General features: G+C 37.3%; 2 protein-coding genes and 2 long non-coding RNA genes across 4 annotated transcripts in view; 3 read left to right on the forward strand and 1 right to left on the reverse strand.

Moving 5' to 3' along the window:
* LOC116162975 (DNA damage-regulated autophagy modulator protein 2-like) overlaps positions 1-18850 on the reverse strand; it is a 222129-nt gene that overhangs the window by 142097 nt on the left and 61182 nt on the right. The gene's annotated exons all lie outside the window — the stretch shown is intronic.
* On the forward strand, positions 8872-9793 carry LOC116162980. Its single transcript, XR_004143653.1, has 3 exons — positions 8872-9346; positions 9398-9466; positions 9517-9793. It is a non-coding gene; the product is annotated as an uncharacterized LOC116162980 (long non-coding RNA).
* Positions 10162-10589, forward strand: LOC116162981. The gene is made up of 3 exons (XR_004143654.1): positions 10162-10315; positions 10367-10460; positions 10509-10589. It is a non-coding gene; the product is annotated as an uncharacterized LOC116162981 (long non-coding RNA).
* On the forward strand, positions 14723-16941 carry LOC116162970 (piggyBac transposable element-derived protein 3-like). Its single transcript, XM_031476772.1, has 2 exons — positions 14723-14925; positions 15120-16941. The coding sequence occupies exons 1-2, from the start codon at positions 14912-14914 to the stop codon at positions 16936-16938; spliced, it is 1833 nt and encodes a 610-aa protein (XP_031332632.1). The 5' UTR covers positions 14723-14911; the 3' UTR covers positions 16939-16941.

The following is an 18850-nucleotide window of genomic DNA, read 5'->3' on the forward strand; positions in this document are numbered from 1 at the left end:
CAAAAATTTAAAAACTCATGGGATTTGGATGATCCTGCTGCCAAAGTGTTCCAAATTTCTTTCACCTCTGTCAGTTTGTGTTAACCGTGTTAACGTTAAGCATAATCCAGAGACATGGAGAGAGGAGATCGGTGATCGACGAGTGCGCATCCAAGAAAGGGTGCGACCTCATGGGCGCTGCCATTTTGACACCCTTTGTGTCATGTTGTGTTTATAGTGGTGTTATTTTAGCGTGTGTTCGTGTTTAGGAGAGCTTTTTTCGAGGTTTAAGTGTTTATTTTGTAACGTCAACGTCACTGGCATTTTCTTTTGTTCATTTGGATTGAGATATTATTTTCTTCCTACGGAGCTGCTGCCGAATAGAGTGTAGTGTATGAAGATTGCGTTAGATGTCTCTGGGTTGCGTCAGTAAACCTTTATAGTCCTGTTCAAATTTCGCGCTTCAATGGGTGTCAAAATGGCAGCCCCCTTGTTTTGTAACTTCGCGCAGTTTCATGCGTTATCTCCTCTCTCCATGTCTCTGCGTTTAAATTCACCTTTGTACACACACTTATCTCCGTTGCATTGTTGAAGTCCAAATTTCTTTAATGAGTCGTCAAATTTCTTATTCCAACAGCGGGAGGCTTGCTTCAGTCCATATAATGATTTCCTCAGCTTGCATACAAGAGTTGGATCAATATTCGCCCCCGTGGGTGGTGTCATGTAAATTTCTTCCACAAGGTCACCGTTTAGAAAAGCAGTCTTTACATCGAATTGAACCATCTCGTAGTCACGTTCGGCTGCTATTGAGAGTAGTGTTCTGATAGAATCGTACCTCGTGGTTGGCGAAAATGTTTCCTCATAGTCCAAACCTCTAATTTGTGTGAAACCCCTTGCACATAACCTCGCCTTGTACCTACAAATTTCTCCTTGAGATGTACGTTTGACTTTGAATACCCATTTGCTGTCTATAATGTTTTTGCCTACTGGTTTTGGCACCAATTCCCAAGTGCCATTTTCTTCGTGCGCTTGAAGTTCTTCGGCTATGGATTTCTTCCACTCGCTTGAATTTTCACTTCGCAGGGCTTCTTCGTATGTATTGGGAACATCAGTTTCAACAAAATTTACTTCGTAGTCGCCATATTTGACAGGTGGTTGGATGTTGCCACGACTTCTCAAGTTATACGTGCAAGATTGTCGCTCCGCAATTTCTTCGGCTGCAACTTCCTCATTTACTTTCGGCGTTGAATCATCTCCATCGTTACTCTCGTCTGCATGCTGAACCACGACTTTTACAGTATTGACCCTTCCTTGCGGCACACTATAATCTTCCCTAAAAATGACATCTCGCGATATAGTGATCTCCTTGTCTCCGTGTCGAATAAACGATAGTTTGTCGAGTTACCATCGTATCCGACTAACATCAACTTCTTACTCTTGCGATCCAGTTTGGTACGTTTCTCTTTAGGTATATGAGTAAACGCCTCGCAACCAAAAGTTCGAATATGATTCAAATGAGGTTGCTTACCTGTCCATAACTGGTAGGGAGTTTTACCACATGTTTGACTGTTCGGAGTCCTATTTAGGATGTAGACTGCAGTATTGACAGCTTCACCCCAGAATTCAACAGGCAGGTCTTTTTCGTACAACATCGAGCGGGCACTTTCCACTATGGTCCTCATCTCTCTCTCGGCTTTCCCATTTTGCTGAGGATTGTACGGAGCCGTTCTTTCAATTTCGATACCATTTTTCTGTAAAAAGTCTTTGAAATTAGAGTTTATGTATTCAGAACCGTTATCGACATGCAAAGCCTTTATCGAATGTCCAAACTTATTTTTACACAGATTAGCAAATACTTTAAAGTGTTCTAAAATATCTACTTTGTGCTTCATCACATATACACTACGATAACTTGTTGCATCGTCTTTAAACAAAGCAAAATAGTTCGCACCACTTATCGAAGGCGTTGACATCGGACCGCACACGTCACTGTGGATGAGATCACCCGGTTTGATACTTCGTTCGACTCTCGAAAATTTGAGCTTATGCTGCTTTCCGCTTCACAAAAGAATTCGTTAGTGTCTTTTAAATTAATATCACCTATTAATCCCGCAACGACAAGTTCTTTTAATGTTTTTAAATTTACATGACCTAACCTTTTATGCCACATACTTAGCTTGTCCACATCTGTAACATTTACTTCACAAGTATTGATAACAGTTTTAAATTGCATATGATACAGATTATTTACAGTTCGAATTGCCCACGCAATTGGCACATTGTTTTCATAAACGTACGCATGTTGAGCTTCCTTCACAACTTTCATTCCTTTACCGGTTAACACACCTTCGGAGAACAAATTTTTGTGTAGATCAGGTACATACAACACATTTGTTATAACTGCATCACACCACTTACTGTTCACGAGTTTCCGAATTTTTACTGTCCCGGATCCTTTCACCTCGAGGCGTTTGTTGTCACCCAGCATAACCGATTGTCCATCACCGTTATCTTCAAAAGATGAGAAGTAATCCTTCCGATATGTCATGTGTGCCGAAGCACCACTATCCATAATCCAAACTTCATCCTTCGAGACTATTAAACCGTTTGTTGTGGATGTCGATGGCTCCTCTTTTGCTGTGGTGAATGCTGAAATGTTGCCTTCAGTTCGATCGGGCTGCATCATTCGTGTGTTAGACCGTTCCTGTTGACGATTATTGCGACAATTACGAGCGAAATGGCCCCGTCCCCGACAATTGTAACACGTTACTGGTGGCCTCCTCTTCTTGCTTGTTGGAACATTCTTAACCTGCGTTACAAAGGCTTGTTCGTCAACTTCTTCCGACTTCAAGCTTGCCTCTTCATCTAACAAACGTGCAGTGAGATTTTGCAAATTTTGCTTGTCATCACTAACAGATAGCCATGCTTGGCGGACGTTCTTGAATTTAGGTGGTAAAGTACTTAATACTTTAGTCATTACACTGCGGTGTCACTTACCACGTCTCCAGAATTACGCACTTGTTTTGCAAGATTTTCAACTTTTGAAATGTGCAATGCTACCGAATCGTTCAGATCCATTTTATAATTATGGAATCGCTCTTGATGGATCATTTTATTCGTTTCTGTGTTTTGTTGATATATGGAATCCATCTTGTTAAGAATTTCCTTCGCACTTGCGCAGTTTTCGACCAAGGTAATCTGCCCCAATTCCATTGCGGAGGTGAGTGTAAACATTGCAATGGCGTCCTTTTTATTCCACCGTTCTAAATTTTCAACGTTAGCTGGATCGGCATTTGGCTTGGCTACTTCTCCGCTGGCTACTTCGAAAACACCTTTTGCTCTTAACGCGCATTTCAACTGGAACTTCCACTGGTGGTAGTTCTTACCGTCAAACTTATTAACGGAACCAATGTCGACCTTGTCACTCATTTTCGCTAATTGCACTCGTAAAACAAATTTACTTTTTATTCACTTACGTGTGTCCCTCTGGGCCCATAACCTGTTAAGTTTGGGGTTGTGAATAAAGGCAGCGTAATAACAAAAAGAGCAGTACTTTATTAGTACATTGTGGGTTGACATACAGCAGCGAAAAGAGAGCGAGCGCATGGTGCGCATCATAGTCATACAAGTACAAGATCGGTGGGGGAAATAATGAAAGCGGCAAATTTAATTTAACACACACACGCTCCCGCACGTTAAAATTGGCAATATCGTGGATGTGATTTTCTGTTTATAATCGCGTACAATTACTTCCAGACAATCCGATGGCTTTGTCTATTCCGAATGAACTTCAATGAGCGTAAATTATCATCGACGTTCTCGTCTCGGCGTCAGACTAGGGAGCTAGACAAGGTTGTTTAGCCTGTTCAACGGAAGAAGGAAGAGGGGCACAAAATATATAACAGATACAATAATAATGCAGACAGAAAGAAAAGGAGATGGAGTTGAGAGAACAGAAAAAAGTACAACAGAAAATGTAAAGAAAAAAAAGATGGAGAAACAGAAAGAATATTAAGAATAAACCAGGGAATAAAAACATATAACGGAAAGTAGCCTACTTTGACTCAAACGGCGCATAAACGGCCAGAATGTAGAATAAAAGATTGAGATTCCTCACTGTAGTAGAATCGGTTGGTCGTACATCCTCGTAGCCTGCTTGCATAAAGTTCAGCGCCACCCAGCTTCTTTAAATGTTCAACTCTCCCAGTATAAAACTGGGAAGATCTTCCACAGTTTTTACTGTAAAATGTAAAATCTCATTTTTTTCCCCTAGGAATTTCGGGAAGTCCTCTCTTAGTGTTCCCCTACAATCGCCAAGCAACCTACCAAACTTCAGCTTTCTACACGTAGCAGTTTCGGCTGTGCGTTGTCTGTCAGTCAGAAACGCAAGAGTGTTATATACAGAGTCGCTGAAAAGTCTGGAAACGGTCGATTCTCGAAGGAACTATACAGGGTCATTTAATGTCTACTAGGCAGTAATATATACACTGTTGATGATAAGGATGTGGCACACCAAAATTGCATTTTTGAAATGGAACTGTCCTGTTGATTATTCCTTATTTCAATTTTGCTCTCAATTTTAAGCTAACTTTGAAAGCTGCAATGACCTAAATTCAATCGCTTCCAAGTTATCAAGTTTTGAACATAATCGCTTTTTTCCAAAATTTATTTACAATCGGTTCTTTTCAGAACCGTACAGATTGTTTACAATAGATGCCGAAAGAGGAAATTGGAGATGCCCAATGGAATGCGCCTTGAGGCCTTAATGAAAAATCGACTGACAGATGGGGCAAGTAAACGCAATGACAGCATTTAGGTATGTCAGCGAATCTCAATCAAAAATAAGCACTTTCTAAAATAAACTGTTACAAACGGAGAGAGACTTTTGGAAAATGATAAACAGAGGAAAAGGGGAAACAGAACAAGAGGAAATAGAGGACGGATGGAAAAAAATGTTTTATATTAAGTACAGTGTCACCTATTGTAATGGTACCACTTCCAAGAAACACTCTAACCTTCTTAATTATGAACCGATTTTAACCAAACTTTAAAGGTTGGTTTAACTCAGAAATGTCTCGGTCAAGTTCGTGAATCATCCGAATCGTCCAATTTCGCCATATTGGAGCAAAATGGCGGAAAGAAATCTACCTACACCATGATCGGCCGACACGAAAGGTATTTTAGATATTGACATACTTAAGTTCTCCCATCGTCAGTAGAACATTCCCCCCCCCCTCCCAAGTTATCACGAATTCCGTTGGATGTGATTGATTTCGGCAAGTTCGACGCGCTTTAGCTCGGCATAATTTTATAGGGGACCAAGCGAAGTATCTGCTTAACCCCCCCCCCCCCCCTAGCCACAAAACAATCTACACTAGATAAATGTACAGTTGCAATGTAAATGTGCCTGTGTAAGTGTATTTGAGGATTAGCTAAAGCATCATGCGTGAAAATTAAACTTTTACCAAATTACGCTAAAAAAAACCTTTGAGGTAACTGAGTTGGCTTGGTTCCGCGAGGGTTAAAACCGCAGACGTGGGTTCGAACGGACGGACAAAAATCAAACATTAGCAAATTTTTTTAGTTCTTAAAAAGCGCTAAAACATACAGAAACAAATGTAATAACCGCATCTCGTTTTGATTGAATAACGAAGCTAAAAAATTTAAAAAATGGGAACCCTTTTTTTAAAGCTCTAAAGTAAACTTCCGGATTGGTTTTTGTGGGCATTAGCCAATTTATTCGCATCTACAACGTATTAATTATACTACCGGATGTGGTGAGTGGAAATGTGGAATACAGAAATGATTAGTTTACACTGAAAGGCATACCGTGAGATGTAAACGTTAATTACTGAATATTCATTGAACACATAAAGTAAAATCAGGAACATACTGTCTGTAGGTATAGACGCAACGCCTACGAAAATAGTTACTTATTGGCTGTGAAACTAAATCTCCGCGATACAGCCCTAAGCAGTACATAATTAGAAAGTTTCAATATGTAAAATTATACATTTATCCAATATGAATACGGTGATGAACATGCGCATGTTGAATCAATCGACTATATTTTGAATGACTAAAATTAATTCGAGAACGTCATTTTGTACTCGACAACGTTCGTTTGGAAAACAATTTGTGTATTTCCATCGGAGGAGATTTCTCATGCTTGACTACCAATTCGATTATTTGGAAAATGGGTCCTTATAATAACTATCCCTATGAGGATAAACGTCGAAATGAAGATTATAGCGTACTTACTACCAGCGAAAGATTGACAGTTCCATTACCTATATTGAAAGTAACAATTTTTCATGTTTCCAAGTATTCTCGATGCACCGGAAAACGTTTTTCCCGCATCGCAGTGTTTTTACTTTCCGCTGGAGAGAAGAGGTTATGTGCGTTCTTCAGTTGGTAGTATTGCGATCCTATTTTATGTAGGTTGTGACGTTATTTTCTTTACCGTGTAATCTTTGCTTTGGCTCATATTTGAATTACTATGTGGAATCCTTCTCGAATAACATTATGCGAACTCTTACCTTTATATAGCAATCCTTACGCCACATTATAACCCGATCCTTTATTTGCGATATAGTTTTCTTTTAAAAAGCTTTTGTCTAGTGTTCTGTTGATTGGTGCGATTATTCTTCTCCCACTCACTGTCGACGCGCGCAGTCCTTGTTGAAGAACTCGATTCGATCTTGACTTGTATTTGAACTACACGCCATTACACTTACTTGACATATTCGTCTACCTTTATTGGGATTTAATTAGTGGTGTTGTACTAAAATTAGTGAAGTTTTCTCTTATCATCTTACTTCCAATTTCGCTGATGACGCATTGCTGCGGATTTATCTTACAAGTTTAAGGCCGTTTTGCGGTATGTTATCTATGACGCATTATCTTTTTATTTTAAATAATCTATTTTAGGCTACTTTCGTACTCCCTAAGTTTTCTTACTTATTATTTTGGTTTTACCAATTGCTTCCTGACTGTACATTGATATTTTGACGTGGAAACGCGAATACCCGATTTTCCATATGGTGCAATAGAATTCCATTGAAGTTTCGACGCCATTACAATCAAAAACGCTCTACATATTTCTACCTTACCGACTGAAGAATCACCGCCATTTCATGTGAAACCGATATTTGAACTGCTGACCCAATTTTACGAAGTTCGTTGACCTTTGATTCATTCCTCCGAAACGCAAGTACTTAATTAACGAGACGTGTGGAGTTAGTACTGTGTAAATTTTTAATTAACGTTATGTATTTTGTTTTGAAGAACTTGCTCGTGTAATTTCTTTTGAATTGATAAGATTGCTTTGTCATTGAAGATAGATTCAGTTATTTTATTTGTACATTTTTATAGTATTTTTCTCTTAAAATTTCATGTCATTTTTTTGATATCTCATACCGATTGTGAAAACCAACCCTTAGTCGAACCAAATTTTGTTTTGTTGTAAAGTCATTTGAATTTTTGATTCTTTTTAGTATTGATTGCAATTCTACGTACAAGAATAACCATTCGTGTCTTACGTTAACCATTGCTTATGCGATATATTGTGCAACGCGAATCACTACCCTTCTTATATTTTTTTTTGTTTTTGTGTCTGACTGTTTTCAGATTTGCAGTTTCGCGTCCTCTGAGCTCGGAAGGTTGCGACCGGAGTTCAAGGTAAATTTAGTTATTTTCGTCGTTTTTCCCTTTTAACGTTTGATTACATTTTGGTTGTTGATACTAACGAGTTGTGATTATTACTTTGTTTGAAAGTCACTTAATGATTATAGCTCCGTTGTTTCTGCGGAAGCCCTTTTGGATAAATATTTTCCCCAGGCTACGTGTTGGCTTCTCATTTGTTTTATTAGAGATTATTTTAAATTCCCAGTTTGATATACTAGATCGATATATTACAGTGTCAGATTTGTGATATTTTGAGATCTTTGTTATTAAACTACCCGCATTTGTACATCAATTAATACTGTTTGTTTTCCCCATAATTGTGTATTCATTTGAGTTTAGTAAGACGAGAACAAGGATCTCTTGGTCTGCCTTGTTCATCCCTTTAGTATTCCTCTCTCTCTAATTTCATCAAAGACTAAGTGGCGCCTATCCGGATTACTTTTACTGTTTCCTTCCCTTTTTGGCTTATTTGTGTGTGTATAGAAGAACCCCATTTTCACCCCGACCCACCTCTACTTTGCCTGAGCTTACCGTGTGCTTATCTAAGGTAATTTTGTCACGTTGGCCCAAAGTGAACGTAACAAGGTATTATATTATAGCCCTCACTCAACGATTATAGTATCCTTGACACTTAATATTCATGGAAGTCTTGTGTGTCAATAAATGTCTCAAATTTGATTTATCATTAGTTGGGCGAGCACACTCGTTACATTTAAAATGCTTTAGATTATGTCATGAGATTAAAGGGAAACAGAAGTACCTAAGTTTTAAGCAAATATATAAACAAACAACTTATGACCTAATCAAATTATTTTTCAGAAGTGGAAGCTGTAGAAAAAGTACAGCTGTTAAAAAGTTTTAAAATGTGGTCAGTGCTATAATGCAAGGGATCGCGTATCCAGTTTGGGAAAGTACATGTTAACACACAAAACTTCAAAGGATTTTAAATGTAACGAGTGTACTTGCCCAACTAATGATAAATAAAATTTGAGACACATTTATTGGCACACAAGACTTCCAAGAATATTAAGTGCTAAGATTAAGTGAAATCAGTGCAATTAAGCGGTTAATTTTTAAGAACTTTTTCAAAGCACATTTAGTGGCCCTCAGAACTTCCAAGGATATTAAGTGCAGTCAGTGCAATTACGCGATTAGTTGTAACCTAAATTTAGCCACACAATAATATTTGTATACATATAAGGATGGTAAGGCGATGTAATCCCTGCGCCAGCTAGCTCTGGGCGGGGTCGTAAAATAATATATTTTAAGGGCGCCAAATTCTACAGCCAGTGAAGTGACGTCCTTAGAATTATCAGGACGCGCTGGCCTAACTACCTTTATAATAAACTGCTGTTTAACGGGGTATATAAGTAATTTTATTGTAGTGCATAAGCGAGCGAGGTAAGAGGTGATAATGATAAGATGTGACAACCCAAATGACGAATTAATGACTTGATTTATGACAATGACTAAGTAATTACTAATTAACAATTAAATCAATCAACTTCAACTTGGCAGCGAACACAAGTGGGTGGACAAAGCTTTACCTAAGGCGGGTGTAACGTAAGCTTACTTTACAGCGTCTTATTATAACTACTAACTCGTAGTTCAAGGGGGTAATAGTCGGTCTAACAAATAAAATGATGGAAGTGACCGGTAACTTGTTGACGCTTTTACAGTGGTAAGTATAAACCTTAAGAATTTATTGAACGTAATTATGAAATTATACAAGATGGATAGTGATGTGCCATGCCTCTCTTACTCTTACCCCTGCTCAGAGATTCTATTTACACGTATTCCGGTGAGTACATAAATGGTTCTTCAAAGTGTGTAAAGCTATTTTTTTCCCAGAGCTGGAACCAGCGATGGTATCGATGAATACAGAATAGATAAATGTTGACAGGGAAGATGTTCGGGCCTTAACGATAAACAAAACGGGTATGCGAATCTGGTTACTAAATTTGTCCTAAAACTGGTAGCATAAAACTTGAATCAAAAGCTAAAATAGAATCTGTAAGATTACTGTGATTATGAGATTAATACTAACCCAGAAGGATCTGGCTTTTGCTCTTAAGTAAACTAAATAATTGTACTAATATTATGATGTATATAGTTACAACGGCTGTATCATCCAAAGCTACCAGCTGAATCTTCTAAATCCCTGGACCTATGAATTAAAAGATGATAAAGGTGTTAATAAAGGGGTGTGGAATGTAAAAGATTTAAAAAATTGCTTAGATAAACAAGATCTTTAGTTTAGGTAGTTATTAGCAGCTTAGTTTTAGGAAAAAAAATTAATAAATTAATTTTTTTTAACGGGGTAAAGGGGGATGTTGTAACATTCAATTTCATTAACAGCATGTAATTTGGGTTGCATATATTTCCGCGAAATTCAAAATTTAAACATCTATCTTGTGGGGGGTTATCAGGTCACATTCTTCTGATTGTGATATACTTTACCTTGACCAATTTTGGACACTTTTGAAGCTAATCTTCATCGTGGTAGTTGCTACAAATAATTACATAGTTAATTATCGTTATTGTTACGGATTAAGTAAGCTACTTACGTTATTTCAAGAGGCTCTTTAGTAGTGTTGTTAGCATAGCCCTTGAAAATTCTCATTATTTTGGGATTTAGAAGATTCAGCTGGTGAGGGTGTGGTCGCCACGCTAAAAATTACTTAATCGTTAATAATTTTAGGTAGCTTTGGATGATACAGCCGTTGTAACTATATACATCATAATATTAGTACAATTATTTAGTTTACTTAAGAGCAAAAGCCAGATCCTTCTGGGTTAGTATTAATCTCATAATCACAGTAATCTTACAGATTCTATTTTAGCTTTTGATCCAAGTTTTATGCTACCAGTTTTATGACAAATTTAGTAACCAGATTCGCATACCCGTTTTGTTTTTCGTTAAGACCCGAACATCTTCCCTGTCAACATTTATCTACTCCGTATTCATCGATACCATCGCTGGTTCCAGCTCTGGGGAAAAAGAAAATAGCTTTACACACTTTGAAGAACCATTTATGTACTCACCGGAATACGTGTAAATAGAATCTCTGAGCAGGGGTAAGAGTAAGAGAGGCATGGCACATCACTATCCATCTTGTATAATTTCATAATTACGTTCAATAAATTCTTAAGGTTTATACTTACCACTGTAAAAGCGTCAACAAATTACCGGTCACTTCCATCATTTTATTTGTTAGACCGACTATTACCCCCTTGAACTACGAGTTAGTAGTTATAATAAGACGCTGTAAAGTAAGCTTACGTTACACCCGCCTTAGGTAAAGCTTTGTCCACCCACTTGTGTTCGCTGCCAAGTTGAAGTTGATTGATTTAATTGTTAATTAGTAATTACTTAGTCATTGTCATAAATCAAGTCATTAATTCGTCATTTGGGTTGTCACATCTTATCATTATCACCTCTTACCTCGCTCGCTTATGCACTACAATAAAATTACTTATATACCCCGTTAAACAGCAGTTTATTATAAAGGTAGTTAGGCCAGCGCGTCCTGATAATTCTAAGGACGTCACTTCACTGGCTGTAGAATTTGGCGCCCTTAAAATATATTATTTTACGACCCCGCCCAGAGCTAGCTGGCGCAGGGGTAAGGCACCATCCTTATATGTATACAAATATTATTGTGTGGCTAAATTTAGGTTACATAGTAATAGGTAATAGCACTCATTTAAAGCGAAGCACATTTATTATCCAAAGTATTAATATGTGACCAATGCTATTCTAGTGGGTAGTTACACAATTGTGTTACTAACCAAAAATATTATTGTATTACAAACTTATATGATAACTTCTAAAATTTTATTTTTGATCTTTTCACTTATACAAGAGGTTTGTATTTTACCGAGTAAATTTGGGTTGTTTGATGAAAATCAAACTCTCCACCTTTGGTGCCACATTTTTAGGTATAAGTTTTTCGAGTCAAATTGCTAAAGGAAACAGTCGGTACTCACCAAGCGAAAATAATATATGTCAACGAAGCGCATCCAAAAATCATCACTATGTGAAATTCTGAAACGACGGTAGTAATTACACAAACTGAAAAAATCTGTAAGCCATTTAACGGCATTTGGTCGGGGAAAATTTCGAATAACAGAGGTTTAATCGTGGTCTGCGAAGGCACGATTGGTAGTATGGATGTGCCGTAAAAACTTAACTTCCCTCCAAAAAACTTTAGTTTTTTTCTAAATTCACAGTGAGGTTAGTATTGTATTTTATAGGAATTAAACGCTTAAGGGGAATTGTATGATAATACTAGTTTTATTTATATTGAAGTTATTAATTAATTGTTTATACACACATGCTATTTTACCCAATCAAATTATAAAATCGCATAAGTTTAGAACAACAGTTAGTTTGGTTAAGTGGATCGACAAGCTGCTCCAAATGTGGCAGATGCTCATTAAAAGAGCTGGACGCGACTAACAAATAATTGACATAGCGTGCATTTCTGGGCCTAGTTTAATATCCAGCCCCTGAGAATCCTCCTTCGATAGACACTCACATTTAAAAGCTTTGACATTCGCCTAAAAAGTTCACTACGGTATGAGAACCATAAGATTTGGTTCCCACCTATCGAAACACTTTGCTTTGTCATTTACTTAACGAAATTGGTCCGAAATTCACTGCACTGCAATTCACTGGATAAATGTCAGTGACATTCCAAGCAGAAAAGACAAGTGATGATTGCACTGTACTCGGCCGCAATCGGTAGGTTAAGGAAAAGTCACGGATACTGTCGATACGGTACTTACTTAATAGTGTGTAATTCCAATCTAAAATTCACGTTAGAGGCTATTATTCAGAAAGTTTACGTTTGCGACGCGAGCGAGCTTGGGAGCGAAGCGAGTGGAGCAAGTGATCTCGGGCGAATAAGGGTTATTTGTGTTTTACGTATGGCGTTATACGGTTATCATTTCCAATGTCTCCGATGCTTTCATGGATTGCGAAATCTACGAATTTTTTATTTCAAGGGTTGATTTCACCCCGTGGATCCCATTGCAAGTCGATGGGGGTCCCCGTCATTGTTTTGCATTGGAAGAATCATTAACGGGATTGTAATTTGTGACAAACATCCCCTGGGAATATGAAGCTAAAGTAATATGGAGTAGTGCGTTGAAATGTGCGAGATAATTCAATTGGTGTAAATTCAAAACCAATCTCCCCAACAGTAACGGAACCCGATGAAAGGTCAGATAAATCACGAAAGGAATCGTTTTCCCACATTTACTTTTGGGGAACAGAACAATAATATACATCTGGCAGGGAATACTCGCGGAAACGTCGAGGAAAATCTAATCTTTTTCGAAAGAACGGCATAAGTAGAAAACTTTTTTAATTATCCATGCCCTACCTACTAATATAATTTGAAAGTGCACGCATAGACAACTTTTAAGTGTAGGTACGATACTTGTACCTATGAAGAAAATAATGACAAAACGCATTCTTAAAAACACATGGAGTGACTGAATGTATAACTAGATTACCTACAGTTTGTTGAAAGGGTCCACTTTAAATAAGAAAAGCTTTAAAAGGGGCGCAAATAAAGGAGTCCATTATAAAAAAGATTTTGCCGAAAAATGCAGGGAAAGGAAAATTATACACAACGGCAAAGTTTAAATCGGTTTCCGAATAAAACATCGTCGCTTCCATCAAAATGTTTGTAAGCGTTAAATACGAACATTTACACTAAGAGGAACCATTTTGAATCAATAATATTTCATTTGCAACAACCTCAAATGGTATTTATATTTCACAACGTGAAATGAGATTGAATATTTTAAGACCTTTTAACGTGATTTTTGCAGTTGACAGTCCAATATTGCGACGGTTAATATTTAATCCATTAATGTTGGCAGAAGTTCTAACCATGTGAAGAGAACATTGGTTCGACTTATATCTCATCAATTATCTATAGAATATCTGTCTCTATGGTGACGTTTCGGTTAGAGGCACATTGCAAATGTATTTGGAGTAGATTTTCAGTAAATCTGTATATAAGATTGTTCAAAAACGTCAATGATCCCTTATTAACATCGTGAATACTTCTACACACGTTATTCGTGAATATTATTACATTTTGGCTGTTAAAAAATGAAAAACAGCCGCATGAAGAAAAATTGATTTTTATGTCACGAAAATTCTCGTAACGGTTCCTGAAGTTGCGTAACGTTATAACGTCTCAGTACAATGCGTCCCCATAATTGTTTCGTCGTCTCTTGTAAACGAAAAAAAATTTCTAAGTGAGCTTCTGGGAAACAGCTGTGCTTTCGTTGGAAACTAACTTAACTAATTTGTGACATTTTGATGTTTTTATCTTTTAACTGGATTTTTTCAGAAAATCCGAAAAACTGTTCAAAATAGAATATAATGATCGTGCAGCAAATTTAAAGCCGATAGTAACATTTTTTCCTCAAAAAATTCAGAAAATAAAAACGCCAAAAAAATCAAAGTAGACCTACGACTTTGCAATTGTAAAGTACCCAAGCCAGCCGAGAGACTGCGCAACTCAAGATTCAAATTCAAAACTTTACCTCCCAAACTAACTGAACTCCATCGCACGTGATCGTCTAGACAAAGCTACCTAACTTGAATGACCGAATAATAGGACCACGTACACGTTGTGTTTTTAAGAGTCGCTACAAGATATGTGTTACCTGTCGGAGTGGCAACAAGTAAGGAATACAAATAAAACAAGTACATGCTTTAAAAACGGAGATTTAATCCAAATACTGCGCATTGCATGTTTAAATTTAGAAAATGGTAGTTCCCCGAGTACAAATATAACAATAGGCTGGAAAAAAAGAACTGACCAAGAAAAAACCCAGCCAACAAATTAATATTAAACTTTATAGCAAAATTAGTTGTCTGTAATGCCATAAATGCATACCTATTATTATGATGGTTGTCAAGTAAATTAAGATAATGTTGAATCACAGGCTCCGCTGGAATTCCTAAAGAATCAATATTTCACACACATAACAAAAAAACAATCAACCCAGATATTACTATAGTCCTTTAAAAAGGACGCAAAACAGTGCACTGTTTTTCGGTTCATAAATCGTCGAAACGAGATGGAACCACTAATATTGCATTTAATTTCTTTCGTTGACACTTTACGCGCCATTTTAATCTTACTACTTTGTAAATACAACAACACGTGTACAGTGAGTCATTGTTCTAATACCGAGTAAATTTTTCGAGAGAACCATGGATAATTGGAGGTACGTAACAGGTATTATATCGTTTATTTTTATTCAAATTATACATTCTCCTAGTCCATTAAAGATTAGTAATGTGGTGAACTGGCCTTTAGCAACAATTTAACTAAATTTAGTTGTGCTTATTGTGCACTTTATGAAGCCGTTCTTTTAAAAGGACGCTAGTAATATCGGTATCTAATAAGTTATTTTTTCAGCTATTGGCATAAGCCATTGAGCTTGCATGATCTTTTGCTCGAAGTTGAGAATTTAGATGTAGACGAGGCTGACAATCATACTCCTGTTGATATAGTTCTTCTGCCACCTGAAACCGCAAACGAAGACCATACTGACGAAGATTCAGGGGATGAAGAGTCTGTTCAGATAAGTAATCTTCCTGGAAGTCAACTGCGCGCTCCTGTTGAAATTATGTGTCGTGATACTGGTACAAGTGAAACAGTGGCTACGGATTTGAACTCCGATGATGACGATGTACCTTTATCAATATTGTGTGGTAGATCTACGTATATCGCACCTCGGGAAGAATCTAGCAGTGAAAGTGCAACCACTGCAAAGAATTTCGTTTGGAACCAAAATGCAACACTTCACACTTTCCAACATTTTATCAAACCGATAGGGCCGGAACACAGTAATACTCCCTTGGAACTTTTTCAATTATTTTTTGATAAAGAAGTTATGAATCTCCTATGCTTTCACACTAATAATTACGCAAAATACAATAATAGTCCAGGAGATATTACTGTTGACGAAATCTACTGTTTTGTAGGTGCGTTAATTCTTAGTGGTTACGTTAGACTACCAAAGCGCTTTATGTATTGGGAGATTGCGGACGACTGTCATAATAATTTGATCGCAACTGCTATTTCGCGAGATCGGTTTACATATATAATGAAGAATCTTCATTGCTGTGATAATAATTTTCTAAATGCCTCTGATAAATTTGCAAAAGTCAGACCACTTTTCAATTCATTGAATGAGAGATTTTTGGAGTTTTGTCCAAGTGAGGAAACTTATTGTGTAGATGAAGCTATGATTCCGTATTATGGTCGCCATCCCACTAAACAATTCATACGCGGGAAACCCATACGTTGGGGTTATAAATTCTGGGTTGGGGCAACACGATTGGGATATGTAACATGGTTCGAACCATATCAAGGAGCACTTTCTGAACACAATGTCAATTCGTATAAAGGGTTAGGATTAGGTCCAGGTGTAGTTTTGCGCTTTACCGATGTTATCCAGAAATCAAAGCCACTTATGACGTTTCATTTGTACTTTGATAATTTTTTTACAACTCTGTCTTTATTGGATATTCTTTCACAAAGGGGTATAAGGGGCACAGGAACTGTTCGTGAGAATAGATTAGGCGTATGTCCCATATCCTCTTCAAATAATTTAAAGAAAGGTCCAAGAGGAAAGTTTGAATTTGCATATGCCACATCTCCCACCTCGACATTATTCGTGTGCAAATGGAACGACAACAATGTGGTTTCAGTTGTCAGTAACACAAGTTCTGCCGAACCAGTGCGTCAAGTGAAGCGCTATTCTCAAAAAGAAAAGAAAAACATACAAATTGACCAACCAGATCTAATAAAAAGCTATAATTCCAATATGGGCGGAGTTGACCGATCTGACCAAAATATTGGACTATATCGAGTTTCAATACGGGGGAAAAAATGGTATTTTCCTCTCATCTCTCACTCTGTCGATATGTCAATTCAGAACGCCTGGCAACTACACAGAATTCAAGGAGGTAAAATGGATCAGCTAAGTTTTAGAAAAGCAATCGCCACTAACATCCTAGAAACACATAGAAGACCTCCGAAAAGAGGACGCCCACGATCATCAAACAATGCTCATGCGTATTCCCGCTTTGATAGAGTAGACCATGTTATAGTATACCAGGAAATGCAAACAAGATGTGGTCAATGCCACAAGAAGGTTCAATTTAGATGCGAGAAATGCAACATTGGCCTCCACCCAAAACAATGTTTTAAAGATTATCATATACAATAAATAATAAACCAAGCTTTGTTTATTATCTTTAGCATGTTTACGAAATCAATAAAATCATTTAAAAAGTGTGTTGGTAGTTTATATTACTAGCGTCCTTTTAAAAGGACTTTACTGTTGTGACAAAATCAGTTCCTTTGAAATGAAAAAATTTTGTTTAATGATTATATATCATGTCTTTATAGTACAACAATTCTTTTTCGTGGGCTACTTACATTTTTTTAACGAAAAAAATTAATTCAGTAATGTCTGGGTTAAAATATTACAGTCAATTCATATAATAGGTTTGGATATTGGATGGCTAGTCCAAATCCCACACCGAGTAGTTTTTAGTTGCTCTGGTCATGACATGTCAACATTGTATGAAATCGCTAGGAGTTGGCCTCTCAGAAGAGCCTTTCACATAGGAAGGATACCCCAAATTGATAACACAAACAAAAGGTCACAACGAGAACACGCCGCACGCTTTTAGCGAATCCCTGCGCAAGTGAGGCCGGGCTTAGCCAGCAGTCCCATGTAGGACTAAGCGGGACCCCAACTATTTCATTCACACATCTCTAGGGCTAGTCCAACCCACTAGTTATAAAGTGCCGGGTTATAAATTACCGAACTCCAGGCTCTCTACCGTAAGTACTGACAGTAACCGATCAAAAGACAAATCATGACATAACAAAAATCACAGAGCAACCAACGGCAAACTCGCACGCATACATTATCATAAACAAAATATACAGAATTTATGTAGGCGTCGACAGTTGACATATTTACACTGGCATAACAAAGACGGACACAAAACCAATATTCGGTCACTATAGGTCAGGGATCGACCAAACGAATTGATTAGCAATATTGATAAGATGGCTCTTTTCGAAGACAAAAAAACAGTACATAAAACATAATCTCTGCGTATGTCAGTTCTGAACTTTAGCGCCTCTGCTACGTCAAATCGAGATTAAAATATCCGTATCAAATCACCCGGTTCAAATAAATAGTAGGGGCATAACGTTATGTATCACATTACAACAGAACAAAGGAACATGTCGTGGCAAACATTAGTGTAAAGTAGTGAACTCTCAATGCCAAGTGCAGTATGTAACAATCAACCACCTAACGTACGTCACTCGCCACTCGATGAAGCACCCTGTAAATAAACAGTAACATATTGAGGCAAACAAAAGCGAAATGTGCTGGAATAAATTCAATTATACATTAAAATGTAGTTCTGCATACTTGTATTGAATATCGTCCCTAAGGGAACATACTGTATCTAAATATAAATAAAAACACGTAAGTCGGTCAGTAATTCATGTTGCCAGCGCTTGGAACAAAGGAGTACTGTAAATTGGGGTACAACGTATTTATTTAGAATCTCTTTTCATTTAATTCAAAGTATGAACAGTATAATTAAAAGTGCAATTTGTATCTAGAATTCGTTATAAATGGTAATAATCATGCTCTACGAGAATAACATTAAATTGGCAAATAATCGAACACGATCATATCATTATTAGATGGATGCAATAGACGTAGAGATAAAAAAAAACGATTACATCACCTTTGTAATTGTCGCAGCTGCACTCACTATTCGCAAATTACTTCTGTCCTCAACAAAATCCTCTGCCGCAATCTACCATTTTTAAACAAATCCTAGACGAAAATTGTTCATATCGACCATGCTCCGAGACGTCGGGTCGATAGGGATCATTAAGTTCCCTTGCATAGCGTTCTATTTGACACTTTTATTGTAAATTATGGGCCCATTTCAATGTATAGCAGAGAAGAAAAAAACACGTGTTTCAAGGAAACGAAACAAAGCGCAATCTTGACTTTGTTTCGTCGCGCCAGAGTCGGTTTCGGGAATATTTAAATCGAATTTTAGCGGGCAAATTCGGTTCCATCACAGGTGTTTATACCG

This window comes from Photinus pyralis, unplaced genomic scaffold, assembly GCF_008802855.1.
Source record: "Photinus pyralis isolate 1611_PpyrPB1 unplaced genomic scaffold, Ppyr1.3 Ppyr1.4_LG2, whole genome shotgun sequence".
NCBI classification, from domain to species: Eukaryota; Metazoa; Arthropoda; class Insecta; order Coleoptera; family Lampyridae; genus Photinus; species Photinus pyralis.